At 34.5% G+C, this 23,315-nt stretch overlaps 7 protein-coding genes, 2 non-coding genes and 2 pseudogenes across 13 annotated transcripts; 5 read left to right on the top strand and 6 right to left on the bottom strand.

Annotated features, from left to right (window-relative positions):
* Positions 1–103: 103 nt before the first annotated feature.
* rpb-12 (DNA-directed RNA polymerases I, II, and III subunit RPABC4) lies at positions 104–639 on the bottom strand. 2 transcript variants are annotated; one of them, NM_001392364.1, is made up of 3 exons: positions 571–609; positions 316–410; positions 104–266 (listed from the first exon to the last, which is right to left on the bottom strand). In NM_001392364.1, exons 2-3 carry the CDS (start codon positions 391–393, stop codon positions 264–266), a joined length of 81 nt encoding a protein of 26 aa, NP_001380171.1. In that variant the 5' UTR covers positions 394–410; positions 571–609; the 3' UTR covers positions 104–263. The 2 variants fall into 2 exon arrangements, with proteins under 2 accessions (NP_001380171.1, NP_501593.1); NM_069192.2 differs by having other exon boundaries at positions 107–266; positions 316–408; positions 566–639.
* A 598-nt stretch (positions 640–1,237) lies between these two features.
* aly-2 (Chromatin target of PRMT1 protein C-terminal domain-containing protein) lies at positions 1,238–2,349 on the top strand. Its single transcript, NM_069193.7, has 3 exons — positions 1,238–1,470; positions 1,521–1,732; positions 2,009–2,349. Exons 1-3 carry the CDS (start codon positions 1,245–1,247, stop codon positions 2,252–2,254), a joined length of 684 nt encoding a protein of 227 aa, NP_501594.1. The 5' UTR covers positions 1,238–1,244; the 3' UTR covers positions 2,255–2,349.
* A 369-nt stretch (positions 2,350–2,718) lies between these two features.
* On the top strand, positions 2,719–3,067 carry F23B2.9 (annotated as a pseudogene). Its single transcript has 2 exons — positions 2,719–2,775; positions 2,818–3,067. Coding segments are annotated over exons 1-2 (307 nt in total).
* A 1,177-nt stretch (positions 3,068–4,244) lies between these two features.
* On the top strand, positions 4,245–5,816 carry F23B2.7 (uncharacterized protein; the record flags this gene model as incomplete). Of its 2 annotated transcripts, NM_069194.6 has the most annotated exons (7): positions 4,245–4,314; positions 4,531–4,619; positions 4,690–4,961; positions 5,084–5,190; positions 5,262–5,356; positions 5,460–5,597; positions 5,703–5,816. In NM_069194.6, 7 exons carry the CDS (start codon positions 4,266–4,268, stop codon positions 5,781–5,783), a joined length of 831 nt encoding a protein of 276 aa, NP_501595.1. The 2 variants fall into 2 exon arrangements, with proteins under 2 accessions (NP_501595.1, NP_001129856.1); NM_001136384.4 differs by lacking the exon at positions 4,245–4,314 and having other exon boundaries at positions 4,548–4,619; positions 5,703–5,783.
* Positions 5,817–5,970: 154 nt separating this feature from the next.
* On the top strand, positions 5,971–6,298 carry F23B2.8 (annotated as a pseudogene). The gene has a single exon. A coding segment is annotated over exon 1 (328 nt).
* Positions 6,299–6,484: 186 nt separating this feature from the next.
* Positions 6,485–8,133, bottom strand: F23B2.10 (RING-type domain-containing protein). Its single transcript, NM_069196.3, has 3 exons — positions 8,042–8,133; positions 7,779–7,990; positions 6,485–7,509 (listed from the first exon to the last, which is right to left on the bottom strand). The coding sequence occupies exons 1-3, from the start codon at positions 8,088–8,090 to the stop codon at positions 6,589–6,591; spliced, it is 1,182 nt and encodes a 393-aa protein (NP_501597.1). The 5' UTR covers positions 8,091–8,133; the 3' UTR covers positions 6,485–6,588.
* Positions 8,134–8,917: 784 nt separating this feature from the next.
* Positions 8,918–12,789, bottom strand: pcp-3 (Peptidase S28). The gene is made up of 6 exons (NM_001380398.3): positions 12,400–12,789; positions 11,802–12,282; positions 11,415–11,598; positions 10,409–11,336; positions 9,589–10,359; positions 8,918–9,526 (listed from the first exon to the last, which is right to left on the bottom strand). Exons 1-6 carry the CDS (start codon positions 12,783–12,785, stop codon positions 9,034–9,036), a joined length of 3,243 nt encoding a protein of 1,080 aa, NP_001366906.1. The 5' UTR covers positions 12,786–12,789; the 3' UTR covers positions 8,918–9,033.
* A 1,442-nt stretch (positions 12,790–14,231) lies between these two features.
* 21ur-5749 lies at positions 14,232–14,252 on the bottom strand. Its single transcript, NR_056374.1, has one exon.
* Positions 14,253–14,357: 105 nt separating this feature from the next.
* pcp-2 (Peptidase S28) lies at positions 14,358–18,897 on the bottom strand. Its single transcript, NM_069198.6, has 6 exons — positions 18,513–18,897; positions 17,716–18,196; positions 17,478–17,661; positions 16,389–17,316; positions 15,287–16,060; positions 14,358–15,161 (listed from the first exon to the last, which is right to left on the bottom strand). Exons 1-6 carry the CDS (start codon positions 18,890–18,892, stop codon positions 14,666–14,668), a joined length of 3,243 nt encoding a protein of 1,080 aa, NP_501599.1. The 5' UTR covers positions 18,893–18,897; the 3' UTR covers positions 14,358–14,665.
* Positions 18,898–19,820: 923 nt separating this feature from the next.
* On the top strand, positions 19,821–19,922 carry C07C7.3 (uncharacterized protein; the record flags this gene model as incomplete). Its single annotated transcript, NM_001307549.3, has 1 exon — positions 19,821–19,922. The coding sequence occupies one exon, from the start codon at positions 19,821–19,823 to the stop codon at positions 19,920–19,922; it is 102 nt and encodes a 33-aa protein (NP_001294478.1).
* A 480-nt stretch (positions 19,923–20,402) lies between these two features.
* Positions 20,403–20,423, bottom strand: 21ur-15424. Its single transcript, NR_056375.1, has one exon.
* Between the last annotated feature and the right edge of the window lie 2,892 nt (positions 20,424–23,315).

The following is a 23,315-nucleotide window of genomic DNA, read 5'->3' on the forward strand; positions in this document are numbered from 1 at the left end:
AAATGCCTGAGTTGCGTTGAAAAGCATTGGTTGCTATGGAGATTCACAGGCGCACGGGTGCTCTTGTCCTTAATTTGTGTGCTTAGAATGCAGAACACCTGTCATTAAGCAGAACGACGATTTATTGTTAACGGTTAAAATTCGAAAAATTCATCGCTTTTGAAAGTGATGAAATGAGAAAAATACGAAGATCAAGTATGAAATTTAAAATTCAACAAAATGATACAGGTTCAGCCAGGTTCATTAGCGGGCGTCGTACACCATCACTGAAAGTTCAAAAATGAATTTTTGTTTTCTATACAATTTAAAACTTACACTTTCTGCATCTTTTCTTGTATAGAATACGATATCCGCATTCTCTGCAGCGAATGGCGTCTTTCGGTTTGATTTCATTTTCGGCGTGGCATTCTGAAATTTGAAATAAATGATGACAATTACAGGAATGGAACTATTTAAAAACTGCATTCAAGTTTTTTTGTTACAAACTGTCCGGATATATCTCTTCAATTCACACAATTTTTCATTTTCTTTTCAGTTTTACTTTTAATATAAATTACAAAAATACCTCCACAAATGTAGATCATACTGTTTGACTTGAGATGAGCTTGACCTGGCCCTGGAGTTGCACTGCCGTCCATTCTGAATATCTTTAATTGTTAATGAAATGCGAAACGATAAATTTTGGAGATAAGAGCTGAAAAACCATTTTTTTTATTAAAAAAATAGGTTTGAAATTCAATTAAATTCGTTAGACTGTTCTTTATGCTTTAGTTGAGATTAAAATGTCAACAAATTGCAAAAAAAATGGAAAAATAAGAAAATGCAAAGGAAATTCGAAAATTTAGGATAGAAAAATCTTGTTCTCGAGGAGTACACTTCGCAATGGGCTAGAAAACTTTGAGCTAAACAAAGCGCAATGCGGAATAACGGAGTGTCGTCGCCGCGAAAAATCTCGAGAAAAAAGCGCGAAAATTCGCGAATTCACACACAAAGTCTCCAATTTCGCAATTTTTAGTCAGTTTTTACGTTATTTGTTCGTGAGTTGAATGTCGTAAAAATATTTAATCGACGAGCCTTTCAATACGCTCCTATATGTCGTTATTTTCTTTTGAAACTAAAATATGTTTATTAATATTTAACGTTCATTGTATAACTTTCTGTTTGCAAACAAGTTCGAAATTCGTAACTTATTCTGTTTGCGTTTTCTCAGTTCGAAAAACATTTCTTCATTTTTCAGCACAACGATGGTGAAGGCCACTGCAATTGATATGTCCCTTTCGGACATCATTTCAACAAATAGAAAGAATAAGAAAGTCGTCAAGAAACCAATCAAGAAATCAGCAGGAGGAATCAGAAAGAGAGGAAATGCATCAAATGTCGGAACTCCACGACGTCAAAGTGGGGGAACTTCTCGCGGTGGAGGAAGAATGGGAAACACTGTTCGCAGATCAGCAGGTGGATCTTCAAATGGTATCTGCTGTGTTTCTACATTCAACTGATGATAATTCAATGGATTTCAGACAACAAACAAGTCAGAATCAACATTTCGAATCTGGCCGAAACTGTAATCTCGAGTGATTTGCAAGAGTTATTCGGTGCTTTTAATTTGCACAAAGTGTCAGTAAATTTCAACGAAAATGGAGGAGCCGCTGGAACCGGAGATATCACTCTTAAGAAGTACGATGCAGATCGCCTTATTCAGAAGTTTGCTGGAGTTGCCCTTGATGGAAAGGTAATGATATTTTTCAATTCTGAAACAATCTTGCACAATTATTCCTTCGCTTTTAACTTGTGTCTTCTCAATTCTCATAAACAAGAATAATATTTTCGAAAGTTGCCAATTTTGGGAGCACAAAGACGAAAAATTGTATTAAAAAGCAACATCGTCAGCCAAAAAGCGTAACAAGGTTTTGCTCATCATACGACCGGCTAATTTCCCGTTTTCGAATAGTCAAAATTATTTTCGAATATGATCTTTTTAAATTCGAACATTATGTATATTTTTCAGGTCATGCACTTCGCTGTCATCGAATCCAGCAATTTCGCCAGAAAACCTGAAATCAGAGGAACACCCAACCGCAGACAGTCATCTGGAAAGCCGATCAACAGAAAAGTGGCCAATCCGCCAAGAAGACAAAATGCTGCCAAACCACCAGTGAAGAAGGGCAAGAAACCAGCTCGTGAGCAAAAACCACCAAAAACCGCGGAGCAACTTGACGCAGAGCTCGATGCATACATGTCTCGAAGCGCCTGAACCAATTTTATCATCTCATCACTGTTTCTCATTGCCATTCTTCAAATGCAAATCCATTCTTGTTTGGCTCCTTTTATTTAATAAATTATTGTAGTACATACGCGATAACCAAGAACAACACTTTTCATGTGAAGATCTGAGTCACGATCGGAATAAATTTGGAAAAAAATCCAATTTAATTTGCATTCCCATTTTTTTATGCAAATTTTATTATCAATTTTATGAAAACGACACCTGATTCCTAATAAAAGGTTCCAACACCGACTATAGTATGCGATGTTGAAGAGTACTGTAATTTCAAATTCTCTTTTCAAAAACCCAACGATAGTTTGAAATTACAGAATGCAGTCTTTAAAGGCGCATACCTTTTTTTTATTTAACAAAAATCTGCTTTGTTAAGTCAATGCATGGCCATGTACGGTATTTTTGGCCAAAAATCGCATAATCTCGCGTCTCGGTAATAAATGTGCTCCGGATATTTTGAATTAAAACAAAATTTTCCAATTATTCAGAAAATCTTTGTTGAAAAATCAAATTGCAGTTCAAATACTCATCACTCGAAGAGTTTGGATTTCAACTTCATGCTAACCAAACTATTGGACATTACATTGGAATAGTTTATGCAGGGAGTATTGGTGAAACAGCTGGGCTTAAAACCGGGGAACGAATTGTCGGAGTAAATGGGCAACTGATTTATCCAACTAATACACATAAAGAAGTTGTTCCTCTGATGAAACAAAATACAATGAAAACAACACTTTTGGTGGCTTCTGAAAAAGTTGATAAGTACCGTAAGAAAAATAATATAGCTTGCCAGCCGTGGACCGCACCTTCGGCGCGGCCCCCGACTTCTGGGGCTGAAAATTAATTTTTTATGAAACTACCGTAACCCTCCTACAGTATTCCTACCGTACCACTAATGTACCACTACAGTACCCCGACTATATCCCTACACTAACCCTAACTCACTATCCCTCCAGAAGCCAAAACTTCACAGACTACAAAGACTACATAGACTACAAACTATGGACACACAGAATAAGCGCTTTATATATAGTAAATGATACGTGGAGTGAAGCTAACGTAAGAAATTTCCCGTTCGCAGAGATGCTTCAAAACACTCACTCGATGCTATTGGTTCCACTTTGTTTCATCCTGATTAAAAATTAGAAAAAATTGCATAACAACAACATTAACAATAAATATTCTTTTAAAAATAATTAAAACTTTAATTAATCGGAAGCTGCAAACTGATATTGTTCGATAAAAAGTTTATCCGATAAAGTTTGTTCTGAAACACATGGTAATTTAACTTTTTGGAAGTATGGTTGTACATGTCGTGCATGGTTCCTAATTTTCCCGATTTCGAAAAACAATATACTGAAAACTATAAGAACCAGCAAAAACGTAACAGTTTTATTTTAGTAAGTTCGAAGTGTGACAATGTTTTTGAAAAATGTGACGACATAATTAAGATGACAATCCAACCAAAACGTCCTCTTGGTTACTGTAACTTCGTAAATGTCCAGAGGATATGTTTACTTTCCAAGACTTCATATGAACACAATTTCCAGTGAAGAACAATTATAATTACAATCAAAGAAAAATTATTTGTGCTCATCAATCTATCATCAGTTTTTGAAAAGGTTGTTTGGTTTTGAAGAAAATAATTTTTTGGGATTTAGAATAATGAGATACTCACAGTTCAAATTTTGACTGAAATTCCAGTTTTAGTTTAACTGCCAATAAATATATATTCCAAATTCCAAAAAAAAAAAATTACTTCAAAACCAAACAAATTTTTTTTAACTTTACAAATTTCATTCATAACTAAACAATATATGATCAATAAATATTTGGAAAACGAAAACATTTTTACAATCAATTTTTAAAAAAATCAATATTTTTCACGTGACCAAACTTTTTTTAAAACAAAAAAATCAATAACAATCTCGACAGGGTCGATAGTTTTTAAAATTCAGTTTGATATTATTTATTTTGTCAACCGACGATGATCGATTTCTGTCGAGTTTTCAGTGATTTCGAAATCGCAACGTTCTGTGAGTTGAGCTGCGATATTGATTTTTGTAGGGCTTCCATGGGATGCAGGCGCGGTTTCAGGGCCTGACGTAGGCCTCCACCGTGCCTGCCTCACGTCTCATTTCGGGTTCCGCGTCGCACTATACAGGAGACAAGGTTCATGGCAGGCGGCAGGCGTTTTGGTGCCTTCAAGGAAGCTCTAGATTTTTCAGCAAAAATGAATAGATAATTTGCAGCGAGAGTAACAATTGAAATGTTCATCGGGCTTATCATGTTCGTCGGATTTGTCGTGCAATGCGGAAAAAAGAAGAAGGAGACAAACAAGGTAATTATCGATTTTCTAGAAATGCTATTTTAATTTTAAAAAATCAATTATCGATTTTTGGCAATTTAAGGGCTCAAAAGGTCAACTTCTCGAACAATCGACGATGACGCAAGTAACGGCAGGGGCGGGGACGGCGGCGGTAAATCGTCAAAATCCACAAAAGTCAGGAATGCAGAAGTCTGCAATTGGCAATGGAACTCAACAGGTTGAAGAAAAGCCAAAAACGCCTGGAAACGGGAAAAACGGCAAAGCGTATTCTAAGAAAAAGTCGAAAAAGACAAAATCGGAGAAGTCACAGTCGAGCAATAAGGAAGGTGCTCCTATGAAACCGATGGATCCGATGTGAGTGCCGGCAGCACACGAAAACCTATAATTGACAAATTATCGGAAAATCGATAATTGACAATAAAATCAATATTGGAAATTACTATTACAACTTATGTCTAACTACGATTTTTTTTCAGACGTGACGATCCAAATGATGATCCACCGCAAGCACATCCATCTTTTACTGTATTGAAGGCTGAAGAGTGCAATAAAATGGATGTTACGATTGAAGATTTCGGAAATCGTGAGTTTTTTGACAGAAGTGCAAGCGCCCTCCACTGCACTGTGGTACTGCAAACTACAATTTTCTTACAGCTGCAATTCACGACCGTGTTTCTCGAGCCGCCGCCACCGATATGATTTTCGACCCAAAAGTGATTACGTATAAGGGAAACGTTGATGATGGAAAGGTATCAGTTCGTGTTGCAAATGCGATCTACTGTATTGAACCCGCGCTGTTCAGTGGAGCGAATTTGCTCGAGCGCAATTTTCAAAGTATTTTCCATTTTTCAGGACAAGAAAGATATGGTAGATGTGGAAAAGGATATTCTGGCGGCTTGCGAAAAGCATGACGCTAAGTTTAGTCGAAACGGGAAAGTCGTGAAAACGGTTGAATCGGAAAAATCGAAGGCGGCGCCGGCGGATCAGCGAGTAAGTTTTTTGTTGCCTCGCATGGCCGGGTTTTCTATTGTTTTAGGCCACGTGTTGCAAAAACAGGTCTCGCCACAATTTTTATTGATTTTCATCCATTTTTAGGTTAAAATGAAGCCGGATGGATGTGTTCTATTCGAGACTAGAGAGCTGCCGTCGGAGTTATTTGGAGACGATGAACCTTGATTTAGAATTTTCGAATAAAAGTTTGAGCTTGATTTTTTCTTATTTGTGATATCTAGAAGACGATTTTTTTCTGGGAGGATCTCGCGTAATAAATGTGCTCCGGATATTTTGAATTAAAACAAATGTTTCCAATTATTCGGAAAATCTTTGTTGAAAAATCAAATTGCAGTTCAAATACTCATCACTCGAAGAGTTTGGATTTCAACTTCATGCTAACCAAACTATTGGACATTACATTGGAATAGTTTATGCAGGGAGTATTGGTGAAACAGCTGGGCTTAAAACCGGGGAACGAATTGTCGGAGTAAATGGGCAACTGATTTATCCAACTAATACACATAAAGAAGTTGTTCCTCTGATGAAACAAAATGCAATGAAAACAACACTTTTGGAAGTACACTAAGAAACATAATCTAGCTTATACGTGGAGTGAAGCTAAGAAATTTCCCGTTCGTAGAGATGCTTCAGAACACTCATTCGATGCTATTGGTTCCACTTTGTTTCATCCTGATTAAAAATTAAAAAAATTGCATAACAACAACATTAACAATAAATATACCTCTGAAACACATGGCAATTTAATTTTTTGGAAGTATGGTTGTACAGTTTGAAGGGTTGACAATTTTTTTCGAAAAAAGTTATGTCATAATTAAGATGATTATCCGAACAAAATGTTCTCTTGGTTACTGTAACTTCGTAAATGCAAAGGGAATATTTTTACTTTCCAAGACTTCATATGAACACAATTTCCAGTAAAGAACAATTACAATTATATTCAAACAAAAAATTGTTCGTGCTCATCAATCTAAGTTGTTGATTGAATTTCCAGTGCTTGCTCTTCATCCAAGTTTTCTCCGACCAAAACTCTGATAAATCGATCAATGAAACCAGCAAATCTCTCTGGAATTTGAAAAGGAAGAGTTTTCCGAACATCTCTTGTTAGATAATAAACTTCTTTCAATGTTTCTCTGCTGCTTTTTCCTTGAATTTTTAAATTCCGATTTATTATTGCAGTGACCTTGTCCAGCTCTTCAGTTGTACATAATACAAAAAAGTTCCACATATCAATTGGTTGAATTTCAGCGTCAACGTGATTTATTTCAAGAAAATCTCGAAAATTCTCAAGTTTGTCGACCGTTTTCTGCCACTCTGAATTGCCTTTTGAATCTCTCAATTTTTCTTTTGAAATTTGAAGTTCTCGTTCCGCAGATTTTAAGAATAATGACTGTGCAGCTTGAGTCATGATTGATACAATTTTCAATAATACCTGCCAACATGGAGGTGCTGATATTCTCACAAGATCATTCTTCAACCATTTCATTATTTCCGGATAGGTCTCTTTGACGAAATGATAGTACATATTGTAGAATCTCAGTTGATTCTTCTTGTTCTTGAATTCTTCAATTTCACGCTCAATTTGCTTCATGGAAAATGAGAACATTGAAAGATAATTAAGAGCTTTAGCTATATCATACAATCTCTTGATATTCTTCATCATTACCACATCTTCTTTCAAACCATTATTAATTACACAGTCTGCACAAATTCCGATACTTTTGATTCGAAGAATTATTGTCTCCAGAAGTTCATCAGTGGTATGTGGTGTTAAATCAAAGGAATTTTCACCAGTTTTCACCAATAGCCCTGCCTGTACTGCACTGTTGGTACATACCCGAAGCATTGTGGAATAGTCATTACATTTTGAACACGGTCCGTTGAAGTGTTCCTGAAATGAGAAATGCATTTGAACAAGTTTAGAATTGTTTCAAATAGACATATATTAACGGCAATTCATACAGTGCGTACAATTTCTATACGCCACGCTACATCCAAAACATTAAAAAAAAACAGTTATAAGCAGTTTGCCGAGCTCGACAAACGGCAAATTCTGCAAATTTGCCGCACACCCCTGGTATAGGTTTCTTGAGGCGTTTTTTTTAAATTAATGAATTGATAATATTTACCAGCGTATTTTATTATGGGGTCATTTTTTACCTTTGGGTCAAACTTAAAAATCCAGATATCAGAAAACGAAAATGCATTTTTCTTCATTTCGACCATTTCCATTGCACTTCTATTGATACACTTTACACCGAATGAATCTATCTGATTGCAAATCGAGCATATATCCGATGATTTTCGATCAAAACATGATTCACATATCGAATGACCACATTTTCCAGAACATATCTTTCTTTTATTATCATCTAAAAAGAAGTTAAGTTTGTATAGATTTAAAAATAAATCTCAAAACATACCGTAAATCTTTTCGCATTTTGAGCATTGCGTTGAAATGGTCAGAGACATTGTGCCGAAATTTTAAATTTTAAATGAATGTTTTAAATTCGATATTGAGTAGTTAATAGTGACTCCAAATACGAAGAAAATTGTCAAATAAAGACATTTTAACGATGAGCAAGTAAACACAAACACCTTGTTTTGTTTATCAAAGCGATTAACAATACGATAAAAATTGTGAAAATATATCGGTTATGAAATTTCCTCAAAATATTATTTTGTCAACAAGATACAACCAAAAGTTCAGCAATCTTCCATGTTCACACTCAAATATTTAACATTTTTCTTACGGATTTTGAGAGAGAACTCAAAAGATCCCATAGTTTTGGTGTTAACATTCCTATCTGATGCTACACGTGAAATAAATCGTGTTTTCAAAAGAGTAGGAAAAAACGATAATTCCCTAGTTAGTTCAATCGCATATGGCACAGCTGCAATCAATAAAGAAAACGAATATTTTCGACTAGAACGTCATAATGTGAGAGGATGTCCGAATGAAAGATGTACCAACTATTGTGAGTTCTTTGTCAAAACATTCTGGACATGGTATCAAGATGTGACATCGCCCAGTTACAACGCACAAAGAAGAGAGCTCAAAAGAGCGGCGTTGACTCCTATCATAACAACCATTTAGACACAAACATGCACTCTCTGTTGTAACTGGGCGATGTCACATCTCCATACTAAGGGCCTGATGTTATGCCGTACACAGAATTTAGGTTTATTTTTAAAATAACTAAAACTCGCCATAGTTGGTACATCTTTCATTTTTCCATCCTAACACGTTATGACGTTCTAGTCGAAAATATTTCCTTTCAAGTAACGAATGACCGCATTTTCCAGAACATATTTTTCATTACAGAAAAGTGGTAGGAACAGTAGTATATATTATCATATAATACATTATCATATAATTCATAAAAATAAAACAATTTCATAATGCAAATAAATTTTACAAAAGATATCTAGCGAAAATGGCAATGAATGACAAGGTAATAGTAGCAGATGAGGTAGATTTAGTTGTAGCCTGAACAGTTGAAGCTGTTACAGGTTGAGAAGTTGATCCAGTCCCTGGTTTAGCTGTTGAACCAGTTCCAGGTATCTGGGTTGCTCCAGTGGCTGGAGATTGATTCAACCATTTAGCAATATTTTGATCGACGAGATCTCTGACAACCTTGAGCCCTGGAACATCGGCATCTCTAGCTGGATACATATCAGCACAATGAGCAGTTCCATCGATTAAGTATGAAACAACTGATGAATCAGTTGGATAATACAGACCAAGTGCATGCCAAGGATCAACATTTCCATTTGGAAGAACCACATTTGTTCCTCTATAATGGAAACGCTCTCCGTATTTGTAATTGGTGTTTGCAATTGAATAGTCAATACTTGTTCTCTGGTATTGGTTGTTAAAGACGTCCATGCACATTTGAACGTACATACTAAAAATTAATAAGATTTGAAATTAAATTTTCAATTTCGGTGAATAATTCAAAAAACTTACTTCACAGGTGTTGGAGATCCAAAGATACCATTTCCAGAGTCTGCAGACTGGAAATATCCAAATTCGGAGCAAGTCTGCCAAGTCCAGAGGAGTCCTGCAGCAGAGTCCGGTCCATAATGTTGAGCAGTTTTCAAATAAGTAATCATGTTCTGATAGTTATTATCCATTCCTGTGTATTGTCCTCCGTTGTAGAAAATAATCATAAACTGATTGAATGCAACAATATTATTCAATGGAGTGTTAGAGTCATTTGACATAATCTTGCACATATCAGGAATTCCATATCCGTTTGCATATGGGCCAGTGTTGTCTCCAGAATATTGGACAGCTCCTTGGAAGTTTCCATATACATTTGAGAAGAAGTAATGCTGGTCAGTATCAGTAACACTATCAGAAAATGGTGGTTGCAATTGGAAGATGCTTGAAAGATTTTGACGTCCTTCTTTTGTCAGAAACAGTGTTCGAATAGCATCGAATCCAGATTGAATATTATCAGCACACTTAGAATTGTACCTACGAACAGAGTTCTCTACAACCATCAAATACTCATAGAAATCTGTTTTCGCATAAACTGGTCCTGATGAAGCAACGGCTCCGACTACAAGATCGGGGAATACTTCTCTCATCCAAGCGGACATGGCTCCAGAATAAGATCCTCCAAATGTAATCCAAGGATTTGAAGTTCCTGTTCTGATATTCACGGCCTTGATAAATTCAGCGAGATCATATAGCATTTGAAGAGAATTCAGAAGCTTGAAATTTGTGTTATCTCTGAAGTGAATAAACAATTTACAAAGTCAGTAAAACGTTAGTGTCTTACCCAACAACACTGTCTCCATAGAATCTGTGCTCCAAAAGGTAAACAGTTGCTCCATACTTCTTAGCCCATGTCAAATAAGTGATATTCTCATTTAACACCCATCTGGCACTCTCTGGTCCTTCTCCTCCAATCATTAAGAAATTTGGGCCTCCTTGTTTGGCCCATTGTGCGTTTTTGAAGAATTTCTGTTGGAAGAAATCGGCGTTTTGGTTATCGAAATGATCTTGTCTCTGTCGGAAAGTTCCCTGTTCGAAACCTGGTGGATAGGCGTCTTCCTTGAGTTCATAATCTGGTTCTGGGAGGAATCCATGTGGTGGTCTTCCGAGAAAGACTTTCTTGAATTTTGGTTCGGGAAAAGTCTTCTTAGATGGAACATCATCACCAAGTTTTGAAAACCTGGATTCAATTTCTTGCTTCAATACACTCTCACGGAGATTTACAGATTGAGCCGATTGAGGACGAGTCCATGGAATGGTAGTGTTCACAAAAGTTTTTGGATTCCTTGGACCATTCACCCAAACATTAATATTCTCAGCCATCAAAGCATGAGCATGAATAATGAATGAATTGTTAGTGTCTCCCGGGAACATGTCACTGGCAAATGAAGCTCCTGGAATTATATATGGAACAACAGAGAAGTCTCCAGTTGACTTTTTTCCAAGGATAGTCCATGGATCAAGAAGTCCGTTGGTGAAAACTGCATTTGTTCCAGAATAATCGAAAGCAGATCCATAGTAGTTATTATATTCAATGACCAAGTCTCGAATAGAAGTAGCAGTGAGATTGGCATCAGGGAATATATCAAAGCACTGATTGAGGAATAAACTTCCAGGCACGACTGCTCCAAATAGCCCGTTTTCATTGTTATTTGTAGTGTAGAACCATCCGAATTCAGTGCAAGTTTGGTATTGCCACATACGTTGATCGACTGTAAATTGTTTTTTGAGGTTGAGAAATGTGACTTATTTTCTGGCTTTTTTGAGAAAAGTTTTATGTGTAAACTTACGATATGGTGAAGAAGCGCTTTGATTTCCAAGATCATTAACAATAGTTTGATAAGATGTAACCATTGGTTGAACGGAGCCAGTTATGGTAGTACTCAAGTAGACATACGCTTGACGAACAACTTCCATATTCGTCCAGGTACTTTTGTCAATTGTTGTGCACATGTCGGAAATAGAGATATTGAACTGAAAACATCAAAAAATCAAACTGTTTGGCGAACACTTGGCCAGGCGGCCTTTGAAACATTGAACGGATATTACATCCTCTGGTAATTTAAATAGGTCTTCAGCAAAAGCTATGTCTTGTTTTAAAGCTATGATCAAAGACATCTCTGCTATATATATCTGATCATAGTCTGCTGCCGTTTGATAAATAATAATAAACTCACATCATTATTAAATTGAACAATTTGCTGGAATGGTGCAATAATTAACAAATAGAAAATCTGCACGTCATTGTAATTGAGTGGAGTCTGGTCGAGTCGTGGATTCAATTGGAACAAAGAAGACACATTTCTTCTACCTTCTGGTGTTCTCATAGCTTGACGAATATCCGCAAATCCTTGGCGAACCTTGTTGTAACAGAGACCACCACCAACTTGAGAAAATGTGGTTGCCACTTGATCATTGAATTGCCAAAAATCATATAAATGAGTGAGTGGAGATGAACTGGCGATCACTCCAGAAATTGTTACAGGATCCCATTTTCTTGCCTCAGCGGCAAGAATACCACCGTAGCCGGCTCCCCAGAGAACCCATCTGACATCAGGATCCATGTTGAATTGAACATTAACAGACTTTATGAAGGAAATAATATCCAGAATAGCTTGGAGGGAATTGAGATGACGGAGATTTTGTGCATCAAACTTGCTGTAAAATGATGATTCGTAATGTACTTTGTTGGTTTTATTTTTGAAAGACTACATTTTTTTTTTTCAGTTTAAAGAAGATTTCAGTTTAAAGACTAATTTCCTGTGTTTCACTTACTCGAAGTTTGGTCTTGACTGTCCATAATATCTGTGCTCCAATGAGAAAATGGTTGCTCCAAACTGTTTTGCAGTCTTCACAATTGGATTTCTTTCATCAGAAATGACAGCTGCTTCTTCTACTCCATCTGCCGATACGTACAAGAATGCAGTCCTCTGATGTAAAGTGTACTGTTGAGTGTAGAAATATCTTTGAGAAAACGTTCCAGAAGCATTTCCAATGAAATGATCCAAACTTTGAAGCATATACCCAGCGGTAATACTTGCATCAATATTTCCATTTTTGCGAGCACCTTTATTGAGATGCTCTTTGAAATGATAATGATTAGGGATTATAGCTAATGCAACTGCAGCCAGAACGGCAAGCAAAAGTAGGTTTCGAAGCATTACCCTGAAAATGAATTCGTTATTTAGGGATTAATTTGAATTTGAAGTATTTTATTAAGTTTCAAAGTTGCTTGAAAAAATGTTAATGCCTGATGGTAAACGCTGAATCGACTAAAAATTCAATGTTTGCAACTAGAAGTTTTTAGTGTAATTGATAAAAACTCCCATTAAATGATCATTCAAAGCGATGATTCAGGCAGTTATCAGAACACTATCAGTTAAAGATCGGGAGCGAAATGCAACTGTTACGTGAATTTGATAAGCTCGAGAAATTTTTTTTTCGAAAGTTTTGAAATATGTTTGGGGGAAATTGAGAAAGATAAAAAACTGGGTTGTACCAAAAACGTTTATTGTCAAAACTAAAAAAAATAATTTTGTCAATGATAACAACATTACGAGTTTGATTGTTTTTGCGGTTTGAAGTGTTTACTCTTATAGAGTGTGAAATTGTAGGCATACGTGCCTGCCTGTTTGCCTGGGATCTGGTTGCTTAAATCGTATAGATTCAGGCAATTCTAAAATTATTTATTGGAAATTCCAGTAACTAATTATTGAATTTCACGTCTCGTTTTGCTGTGGGCACTAAGAAGGCGTAAGTATTTTTTTTGTACCTATGCAAAATTTTTATCCACAATGATAATTAAATTCCCTAGGGAAAGTGGCTAAAGTTTCAAAAACACTGAGAACATAGTGTCACTTTTCAGAAGTATGATATTGGTTTAATTTCTGAAGACAATTGGCTAGAGACATTTAGTTTCAGTTTGCAGCCGTAACTTCTCTAACATGAGAAACTTTAATTAAATAAATTAAGTATTAAAATTTACGCTTCAAAAAGAAAATGGTTTTCCAAGTCACAAAAGATCTCTGTTAAAATAGAGACTATTTTAACCACACTTCATACAGAAACAGTAAGTTTCAGAATAAATTCGTCGTAAAAATGCTTATCAACATATGAGCTGATAGCCATCAAGAAGTGTAAAAATGTGCAAAAGCCTCTTAGTATTGACCGACTTTTATACAAAATTGGTTTTTGCAGTAGCGATAAGAACTGTTGGGGGAGTAGAAATGTGTTGCCTATGCTCAAAAAGTGCCAATTTTATCGGTTTAGTCTTCAAACAATTTTTCCAATCACACAAAATGATGACAAATAGTTGATCTGTTGAAACATAGACTGTTCGAAACGAAAAATGGCGTCGGGAAACATTTTTGGTTTCATTTCGTTTGTGGATCAATTTGAGTAAAAGATAAAATTATGACTGTTTCGGAAATTTCATAAGAACCAATTGCCTTTTTTCAGCAAGGTGACGCCATTAACAACTCTAGTTTCATCGGATCTCTAGAGAATTAGATTTGTAAAAAATGGAATAGTAGAAACCATATTCTAAAATACAGAATTACCAAAATATTTTTTTTTTTAAATGATATTCTGAATTTTCTCAAATGAAGTTGCCACACTATATTTTCGCATTGAACGACTATTTCCACGTTCCTCTTAAATGAATATAATGAAACAGTTGATTTTTTTTATTTCTAAAAATAATGATCTTCAAAAGCATTTTCCTATAACAATGTAGTTCTCTCTTTTTATTTTCAGTGTTTAATATTTGTGTTTCAAAGGTCTATAAGCGCATTTTTATTGAAAAAAGGTATGAAACTGATAATATTGGTTGCGAAAAATAAGGGCATTTCTACGTTTAGGGCAAAGTATTAAAACATGTTGAAAATGTGAAAGTTGGAATGTAATAAAAATATTTTGTTCAGGGAGTATAATTTTCCAAACAATTTTATGATTATATTTCAAAACAGTTTTTAATGAACACCTAATTTTCAAGGTTTTTTTTTCTAATAATCGTAACATATAGTTGTGTTAATATACATTATTACAAGAGATAACTAACAAGCATGGCAATGAAGGGCGTTAAAACAGTAACTGAAGTGGTAGATTTGGTAGTTGCCTGTACAGTTGTAGCTGTTACAGGTTGAGAAGTTGACCCAGTCCCTGGTGAAGCTGTTGAACCAGTTCCAGATGTCTGGGTTGTTCCAGTTGAAGGTGGTGCTTGATTCAACCAGATGGCAATATTTTGATCAATGAGATCTCTGACAACTTTAAGCCCTGGAACATCGGCATCTCTAGCTGGATACATATCAGCACAATGAGCAGTTCCATCGATTAAGTATGAAACAACTGATGAATCAGTTGGATAATACAGACCAAGTGCATGCCATGGATCCTTATTTCCATTTGGAAATACAACATTCGATCCTCTAAAATGGAATCGTTCTCCATACATGTAATTTGTGTTGTCAACCATCGGATCAATTGCGCTTCTTTGGTAGTAATTGTTGAAAACATCCATGCAAATTTGAATGAAGAAACTGAAATCCCGAATTACAACTTAACATTTATAATGCATTTTTTTATAATGCTGACTTTAAATTTGCATAAGAGTTCATCAAAAGCTAGTCTACGTATCATTTTTTGGTTTTCTTTTCTAACATACTTTACAGGTGTTGGCGATCCAAAAATACCATTTCCAGAGTCAGCAGATTGGAAATATCCAAACTCGGAGCAAGTCTGCCACGTCCATAAAAGCGATGCTTCCGCATCAGGTCCAAAATCCTTTGCATTTATCAAAAAGTTAATCATATCCTGATAACTGTTATCCAATCCAAAGTATGGTCCTCCTCCATTATAAAAATTAGCCATATACTCGTTAAAAGCAACAATATTATTCAATGGAGTATTTGAATCATTTGTCATAATCTTGCACATATCAGGGATTCCATAACTATTTGCATATGATCCCATGTTATCACCAGAATACTGAACGTCTCCTTGGAAATTTGAATAAATATTTGAAAAGAAGTAATGTTGATCAATATCAGTAACGTTATCAGCAAATGGTGGATCTAGCTTGAACATGGACGACAGTGTTTGTCTTCCTCCTTTGGTTAAGAATAAAGCTCTCATTGAATTAAATCCTTCTTGAATTCTATCGGCACAGGTTGAGTTATAACTTCTGATAGAATTCTCTGCAACCATCAAGTACTCATAAAAATCTGTCTTGGCAAAAACTGGTGCTGAAGAGGCAACGGCGCCCACTACAAGTTCTGGGAATACTTCTCTTGTCCACGCAGAAATAAGACCAGAATATGATCCACCGAATGTAATCCAAGGATTTGAAGTTCCTGATTTGATATTGACACTTCGTATGAAATCAGCAATATCATAAATCATTTGTAGCGAGGAAAGACGATTGAAGTTTGTGTTATCTCTGGAAAAATAGAAAACAATATTGTCTTGTTTGATTAGTTTCACAAGATTTCAAGAAGTTGCCAGCAAAGTGAAAACAAAATCGAAGCTTATCTGCTGTCAATTAAAAATTCGATGCAAAAAAGGAAAGTTGTGGGCAGGGCTACTGATTTTTCTTTCAATTTTTCAAACATTTTGCGAATTCGGCAAAAAAAAATATTTTTCTAACATTGGAACGTTTTTAAAAAAATTAAAAACTAGAAACATCAATAATTGGCAGTAGCGTCACAGACAAAGCCACATTCGAATATTAAGTAACATTTTGAAAAATCAAAACAAACTGTACTTACCCCACACGACTTTCTCCGTAGAATCTATGTTCCAACATATAAACAGTTGCTCCATATTTTTTTGCCCATATCAAATATGGAAGATTCTCATTCAAAACCCAACTTGCTTTGTCTGGTCCTTCTCCTCCAATCATTAAGAAATTTGGACCTCCTGGTTTGGCCCATTGTGTGTTCTTGAAGAATCTTTGTTGGAAGAAATCCGCATTTTGATTATTAAAATGATCTTGTCTCTGCCGGAATGATCCAGTTTCAAAACCAGCTGGATAGTCATCTGGACTCATATTGAAGTCTGATTCTGGAAGGAATCCATGTGGTGGTCTTCCGAGGAAAACTTTTTTGAATTTAGGTTCTGGGAATGTCTTTTCAGATGTTCGGCCATTTTCAAGTTTTGAGAATTTAGATTCAACTTCTTGTTTCAGCATAGTTTCTCGAAGACTTCCATATTCTCCCCAGTAAGGACGAGTCCATGGAACAGTGGTATTAACAAAGGTTTTTGGATTTCTTGGACCATTTAACCAAACATTAATATTCTCAGTCATCAAGTTATGAGCTTGAATAATGAATGAATTGTTAGTATTTCCAGGAAACATGTCACTGGCAGTCGAAGCGTCTGGAATGAGATAAGCAACAACGGAAAAGTCTCCGGTAGATGTTTTTCCAAGTTCTCGCCATGGATCATTCATTCCATTTGTAAAAACTGCGTTTGTTCCAGAATAGTCATATGATGAACCATAAAAGTTATTGTAATTGATTATTGAGTCTCGGAGTCCTGTAGCAGTGAGATTGGCGTCAGGGAATATATCAAAGCATTGATTGAGGAATAAACTTGCAGGTACCACAGGTCCAAATAATCCTTGCTCGTTGTCATTTGTAGTATAAAACCATCCAAATTCAGTGCAAACTTGATATTGCCATATCCGATTATCAACTAAAAATTTATAAGGATTTAAAATATTATTGGAGGAGTGGAGTTTTAATTAATTCAAAAGCACCTCTAAAGATCGAATTTTATAATGTTATCTCTTGAAAATGCACACTTTGTAAGCCCCATTCTAGTGTAAAATATATTAAAACGTTTAGTAAACATACTCCATCCTGAATCCACGCTCTGATCTCCTAAACTATCTACGAAATCTTGATAAGAAATGTCCATTGGTCCAGCGAATCCATCTAAGGTAGTACTCAAGTAGACATATGCTTGATATACAACTTCCATATTCGTCCAATTACTTTTGTCAATTGTTGTGCACAAGTCGGCAATGGAAAGATCGAACTAAATGAAAAATCTTTTAATTTTTAAGTGCTCATTAAATAAAATTCAACTTACATCATCATTGAACTCAACGATTTCTTGGAATGGTGCAATAATTGCCAAATAAAACATTTGAATGTCGTTATAATTAAGAGCGGTTTCATTGAGTCGTGGATTCAATTGAAACAAATCAGATATATTTAATCTGCCTTCTGGCGTCTTCATTGCTTCTCGAATATCAGCGAATCCATTAGCAACTTTACGATAACAAAGTGAACCACCAGTTTCAGCCAAAACTATTGCAACTCGGTGATTGAAACGCCAAAAATCATACTCATGGGTCAACGGTGTTGAACTAGCAATAACCCCAGAAACAGAATTGGGATCCAACTTTCTTGCTTCTGCAGCAATAATTCCACCATATCCAATACCCCAGACAACCCATCTGACATCTTGATCCATATTGAATTGAACATTTGCGTATTTTATGAAAGAAATCACGTCCTGGGTTGCTTGAAATGAATTGAGATGGCGAAGGTTGTATGCATCAAGTTTGCTGAAAATTGAATTATCCTAACTTGTTTTATTTTCAGAAAAAAAAACGCTACAATTCATTGTTTCATATTTTCACAGTCAGGTGCATCTACTAAATTTTCGTAAATGACAGTTACAATTTTAATAGAAAGTATGTATCGCCCCTCACAATTTTGTATAAGAACTTTCGGAATGCACTGTTCCTTTTTTCAAAAAGTTGGTAGAAGTTTTTTCATACTTTTTTAAAAATATAGTTTCGTTAAATGATATTTTTGTTATAAAAGCGTTATAAGATTTCAATGCATCCATGAGTTTCTATTTTACTGTGTCTTACTTACTCAACATTTGGCTTTGACTCTCCATAATATCTGTGCTCCAATGTGAAAATGGTTGCTCCGAACTGTTTTGCAGTCTTCACAATTGGAGTTCTATCATCAAGAACGACGTTTGGTCCTTCAACTCCAGATACATACAAAAATGCAGTCCTCTGATGTAGAGTATATTGCTGACTGTACAAATATCTTTGAGTAAAAGTTCCAGAAGCATTTCCAATTAAATGATCCAAATTTTGTGCCATATATCCAGTGGTCATAGCTGTTTCACTATTACCATATTTGCGACTTCCTCTCTTAAGATGCTTTTTGAAATGGTAATGATTGGGAATGATTGCTAACACAAATGACACCAGAAGTGTCAGAAGTAGTAGATTTCGAGTCATTACCCCTGAAAATACATGTTGGAATTTTTTATATTTCAAATTTTGATACATATAATCCGGAAATTCATTTTTATTAACTAGTAGCTCCACGACTGTTAGCTTTTGAGAATCAAGTGTTTTTCAATTGTTTTTGTTATCTCTTTGAAAAGCAGTGCACTTTTCCCTTAATTGATAAGCTTGCAGGCATCTGTAGTGCTACCAAAGAATCAATTTGCACTGTATCAAAGAGGGAGTATCATTTTTGGGTTTTTGATTGAATGAACTCAGAATGGTCTCAAATTTCATAACGAGACTACCTAAAATTTTCTTACAAAAAATGTTTTATGCCAAGGTGGAAAAAATCAAATGTTGTTGAAAATCTAAATCTTGCAAAATTGTCTTTGACAACGACCTGAGATTGATTTTTTAATTTTGAGAATATACAACAAAATACAGGAATAAACTATTAAAATATGCTGAATATAGTTTTTTTTTAATTTAATAAATCAACACACAATTGATCTTCGGACAGCTGCGGCAATTTGTAAAGTTTTAAATTATAGCTAAATTTGGCAAAACGCGAAACCCCTTAAGGCACGAGTATGAGGTACTAAAATTAAAATCCAAACAAAGATGACTCGTTTAAATGCTAAACTAAGAAGTAAACTGTTTTAATAAACTAGAAAATTTTCCAAATCATTTTTTAAACTTTCTCCGCCCACAATAGTGATGACATCAAATTGCAATTAATTTTATCACGTAAAATTCATTTTCACATAAAATATTATGGTTTCGATGATAATACAAGCCAATAAAACAGCCTTCTATCTACTCGAATGATGATTTAAAATTAAAATTAGTTATCAATGATGTCGTCATAGCGGATTGATAACTGTTTAGAGATGTTAATTTTCCAGCGAATCTGTGACATAGAGGACGGACAATTAACATGAAGTTCCTGCTTCTTGGCAAACAGATCCGGATCCGTGATGACGAAGAATTCAAGTCTACGATATTATATCAATTTCAAATTTTTATCGTGAACATGTAAATAAAATTGGTTTCATCATGACTCATAAAATCATATTCCTGACAAAAAATCATAGATTCTTTTGAAGGAGTTTTCGTACCTTTAAAGCCGGTTTACAGTCGGGGAAGTTTACTCGGAACGCATAAAAATACTATAAGTTTGGAATGGAAGTCTTGTTTACAGTTTTTATATAATAATTTTTATAAATTTTTTAAAGAACATGTCTAAAAGGTTTTTTTTGGAAGAATTGCAATTTGGAAATTCTGGATCCCAGAATAGTATTTCGAATTACAAAGTGTTTACAAAAAATTACCAAATAACTGTGACCCCATTTTGGAAATTCTTATGGTACGTTACATATTTTTATAAATTCCAAGTGAGAAAACAGGAAATAAATCAACGAATTTTCAGAAAACCTGAAAAGTTGCGCTTGGAAAATAATTCCATTTTCCCAGAACAAAAAAATTGTAAAGAAAACAAAAAGTACGTTGAGCGAGAAGTGTGTTCCTGTCTTTTTAATTATTAACTGTGAACTATTTTTGTATCTTTGAAAAGCTTGATGTGAAACGGAAAAATTGAAAAACATAAACATGAAAATTATTTTTACGATCAGAGCATAATACCAAAACTTTTTTATTTTTGTGTTTCATTTTTCCATTGGATCTCCTCAGATTGAAAATAACTTTTAAAATTAATTGGGTTCAGACCCATTTTGTCTAAATCAGACGAAAACATCTGGTTTTTATTTGTGACGTCCTAAAATCCAGAAGCGTAGACTATTTTCGGGACTTTCAGCATTTTGTACCCTATTTTCAGAACTGAAAATTTCCTTTCACGTCATCAACTATTACAAAAAACAGTCAACATACTATTTTAACTTCACTTTTCGGCTTTAATTTGGTATGTGGTTTGTACCAATCAAAATTTGTGTTACTTTGTTTTTAATTTGTAGTTCTAGTATTTGTTTTTTTTTATTCTTGCCAAAAAAAACCATTTTTTGATAAAATTAATTGGGTTCTGACCCATTTTGTCTAAATCAGACAAAAACAACTAGTTTTTATCTTAATTTTATATAGAAAAAGGACCAAAAAATTTTCTTCAGCAAATTTCTTTAACATAAATCTAAAAATGTTTAATCTTTCATTTTGTGATATTTTTGTTTGCCGAGGAAAAAACAAACTTTTTTTGCACCTGGATGTTTTGACCGTTGCAATGTCTTAATGTCAATTGGATCTTGGTTTTCAATTTTGAGTAGTTGAACGAGATTTGTGATCTACTTTTATTTTGTGATTTAATGATATTTTCAGCAATTGCTTGAATGTTTTTTGATTTTCAAACATTTTTCCACTAAAGAACTAGTACATTCACTTTTTGAAAAAGAAAGTTCAGATTTTTGAATTTTAGTTTAAAAAACTTTAGCAAATATTTTGAGATTTGGATTTTGACTTACCCAGTGGACGGTTAAAAAGTGAATTATATTATGTTGCACTATTTGATCTGTGTACATAAACTACGAAAATTTTTATTACATCAGAACACATCTCGGATTTATCTTTCGTCTCCTTTATAAACCTTTAAAAATAAAATTATTGCTTTTCGGATTAGTGATTTTCATTAAGAAGTCAGAAGAGCATAAGTTTCAGTTTTAATGTTCAAGAAATAATCTAGGTGATACTGAAAAATTTATGTTAGTACTTCTACACTGAAATATTTAAGAATTGGTTCAGTTATACTTTCTGGAAGGGTACCCTTACACGTATTATGGTAACATACGTGCGACTTCTTGTTTCCATTTAGGGTTTTCTTTGTTTTTAGTTATTTCCAGACGAATGAGAAAATATTGTTCTCGATTGAATCAAGAAATATAAGAAGTTAAAAATCACAGATACAGTAATCCTTGTTGAAAAATAGTAGTTTGAGTACAGTTCTGGAATGAAAATTTTAGATTATTCTTCGAAAAAACAAAATAAAATGTTTTAAAACTTGCAAAATATTAATTAAAGTTTTTAAACCGATACTATTTTTAGTCTACTCAAAATTGAAAAGATATACCTTCGAACCTCCGCTTTAAACTCTGATGTAGGTAGTCTTCCAAAAAAAAGCTCTGACGTGACCTTTCCTTTTTCAAGTACATAAACCAAAGCACAACTGGCCAAAAAAGAATGTATTTCTTGACCAATAGAGTCGAACAATTGAATTTGAAGGTGGAACCTGGCACTTCTCGAGATCCTTCCAAACTTTTATTTATTTGTGGTGCCCACTGAGCACTTGACCTTTTCAAAACATGACCTAATCAGGGGGAGTTACTTATTCACTAGAAGAAGTACACAATGTTGTTGTAGATATCCCATAAGATTCGGGTCTAACTTGATGATTGCATACACCCACTACATTACCCTCCGCTCAGACGAACTTTTTTTCAGTTGTTTACTTTTTTGCATTTCATATTCCGGTCATTATTATGATTATATCTGTGTCTAGAGGTTCGATATATAACTTGAAAGTTTTTCATCGAAAAACAAAATAAGTTTTTTTTAAAAAATTTTATAGCTTCCATTTGAGTTTTAGTCGCTATAATATTTTGGATGTACTTTGACAAGTCTTTTTTTATATGAAAAGTAGTTCCTAGATTAAGAAACGTTTTGAAGATCCTGCCATCTACACTGTAAAATACGCGAAATTCTGAAATTTTTTCACTGATCACGGACTGATACGACAAAGTTCAACTCCCACGCTTTGAAATTTTGATCCAAATATTTCAAGTGAATTTTGATCCGCCGAATTAAAATTGAAGCCTAGTAGGAAGTTGAATCATGTTATGTTTTCTTTATTTTTGTTCAAAATTTTAGTATTTGTCCTAAATGTTTTTCAGATCAAATATATTCTTGAAGCCAGACAGATTTTCGAACCTATACTTTTGGCACAGAAAATTTATTTTTTGATTTATTTTTATGAAAAAATTGAAATCCTGGCGATTACTAAGACTAATAATTCTCTACGTAATTTTTAGAATCCGATTTCTGAAATCCATTCATCACGTTCTGATTCTTCCTTGTTGAAATATGTTTTTAGAAAAACTGTAAAGCTGAAGAAATGTAGCTCGATTGTAACGTAAATTGAATGATCAGCTAAATTATGTTTGAAATCAGGCATGTGGAGTTGAAGACGTACTTAGAAAACCTTTAAAATTTGAGCTCTAATTTCTATAGTAGTATTCCACCCAAATTCTCTCCTTTGACAGCTTACTCGGTCATCGTTTGCTTTGTCTAAAATTGACCAACTGCCAAAATAATAAAAAGTTAAAAAATGTACTTTACACTTTGATGAAACTTGCAAAATTTCCACCTGTGTACTGCACCATGAATATCTGAGTACTTGGGAACTAAAATATAAAATATATTCTCCAAGATAAAA

Source organism: Caenorhabditis elegans, chromosome IV, assembly GCF_000002985.6.
Source record: "Caenorhabditis elegans chromosome IV".
Taxonomy (NCBI): Eukaryota; Metazoa; Nematoda; class Chromadorea; order Rhabditida; family Rhabditidae; genus Caenorhabditis; species Caenorhabditis elegans.

What these genes read in the sequence shown, in the direction of transcription:
- rpb-12 (NM_069192.2), bottom strand. Translation starts at nt 638, where the DNA reads ATGGACGGCAGTGCAACTCCAGGGCCAGGTCAAGCTCATCTCAAGTCA. An exon ending in TATGATCTACATTTGTGGAG is followed by an intron (nt 409 to 565) that starts GTATTTTTGTAA and finishes TTCAAATTTCAG; the next exon opens with AATGCCACGCCGAAAATGAA. An exon ending in CAAGAAAAGATGCAGAAAGT is followed by an intron (nt 267 to 315) that starts GTAAGTTTTAAA and finishes TTGAACTTTCAG; the next exon opens with TGATGGTGTACGACGCCCGC.
- aly-2 (NM_069193.7), top strand. Translation starts at nt 1,245, where the DNA reads ATGGTGAAGGCCACTGCAATTGATATGTCCCTTTCGGACATCATTTCA. An exon ending in AGCAGGTGGATCTTCAAATG is followed by an intron (nt 1,471 to 1,520) that starts GTATCTGCTGTG and finishes AATGGATTTCAG; the next exon opens with ACAACAAACAAGTCAGAATC. An exon ending in GAGTTGCCCTTGATGGAAAG is followed by an intron (nt 1,733 to 2,008) that starts GTAATGATATTT and finishes TATATTTTTCAG; the next exon opens with GTCATGCACTTCGCTGTCAT.
- F23B2.10 (NM_069196.3), bottom strand. Translation starts at nt 8,090, where the DNA reads ATGTCTCTGACCATTTCAACGCAATGCTCAAAATGCGAAAAGATTTAC. An exon ending in AAAATGCGAAAAGATTTACG is followed by an intron (nt 7,991 to 8,041) that starts GTATGTTTTGAG and finishes ACTTCTTTTTAG; the next exon opens with ATGATAATAAAAGAAAGATA. An exon ending in TTTTTAAGTTTGACCCAAAG is followed by an intron (nt 7,510 to 7,778) that starts GTAAAAAATGAC and finishes TTCTCATTTCAG; the next exon opens with GAACACTTCAACGGACCGTG.
- pcp-3 (NM_001380398.3), bottom strand. Translation starts at nt 12,785, where the DNA reads ATGCTTCGAAACCTACTTTTGCTTGCCGTTCTGGCTGCAGTTGCATTA. An exon ending in CAGTCAAGACCAAACTTCGA is followed by an intron (nt 12,283 to 12,399) that starts GTAAGTGAAACA and finishes ATCATTTTACAG; the next exon opens with CAAGTTTGATGCACAAAATC. An exon ending in GGATCTCCAACACCTGTGAA is followed by an intron (nt 9,527 to 9,588) that starts GTAAGTTTTTTG and finishes ATTAATTTTTAG; the next exon opens with TATGTACGTTCAAATGTGCA.
- pcp-2 (NM_069198.6), bottom strand. Translation starts at nt 18,892, where the DNA reads ATGACTCGAAATCTACTACTTCTGACACTTCTGGTGTCATTTGTGTTA. An exon ending in GAGTCAAAGCCAAATGTTGA is followed by an intron (nt 18,197 to 18,512) that starts GTAAGTAAGACA and finishes TTCAATTTTCAG; the next exon opens with CAAACTTGATGCATACAACC. An exon ending in TCGTTGAGTTCAATGATGAT is followed by an intron (nt 17,662 to 17,715) that starts GTAAGTTGAATT and finishes TTTTTCATTTAG; the next exon opens with TTCGATCTTTCCATTGCCGA.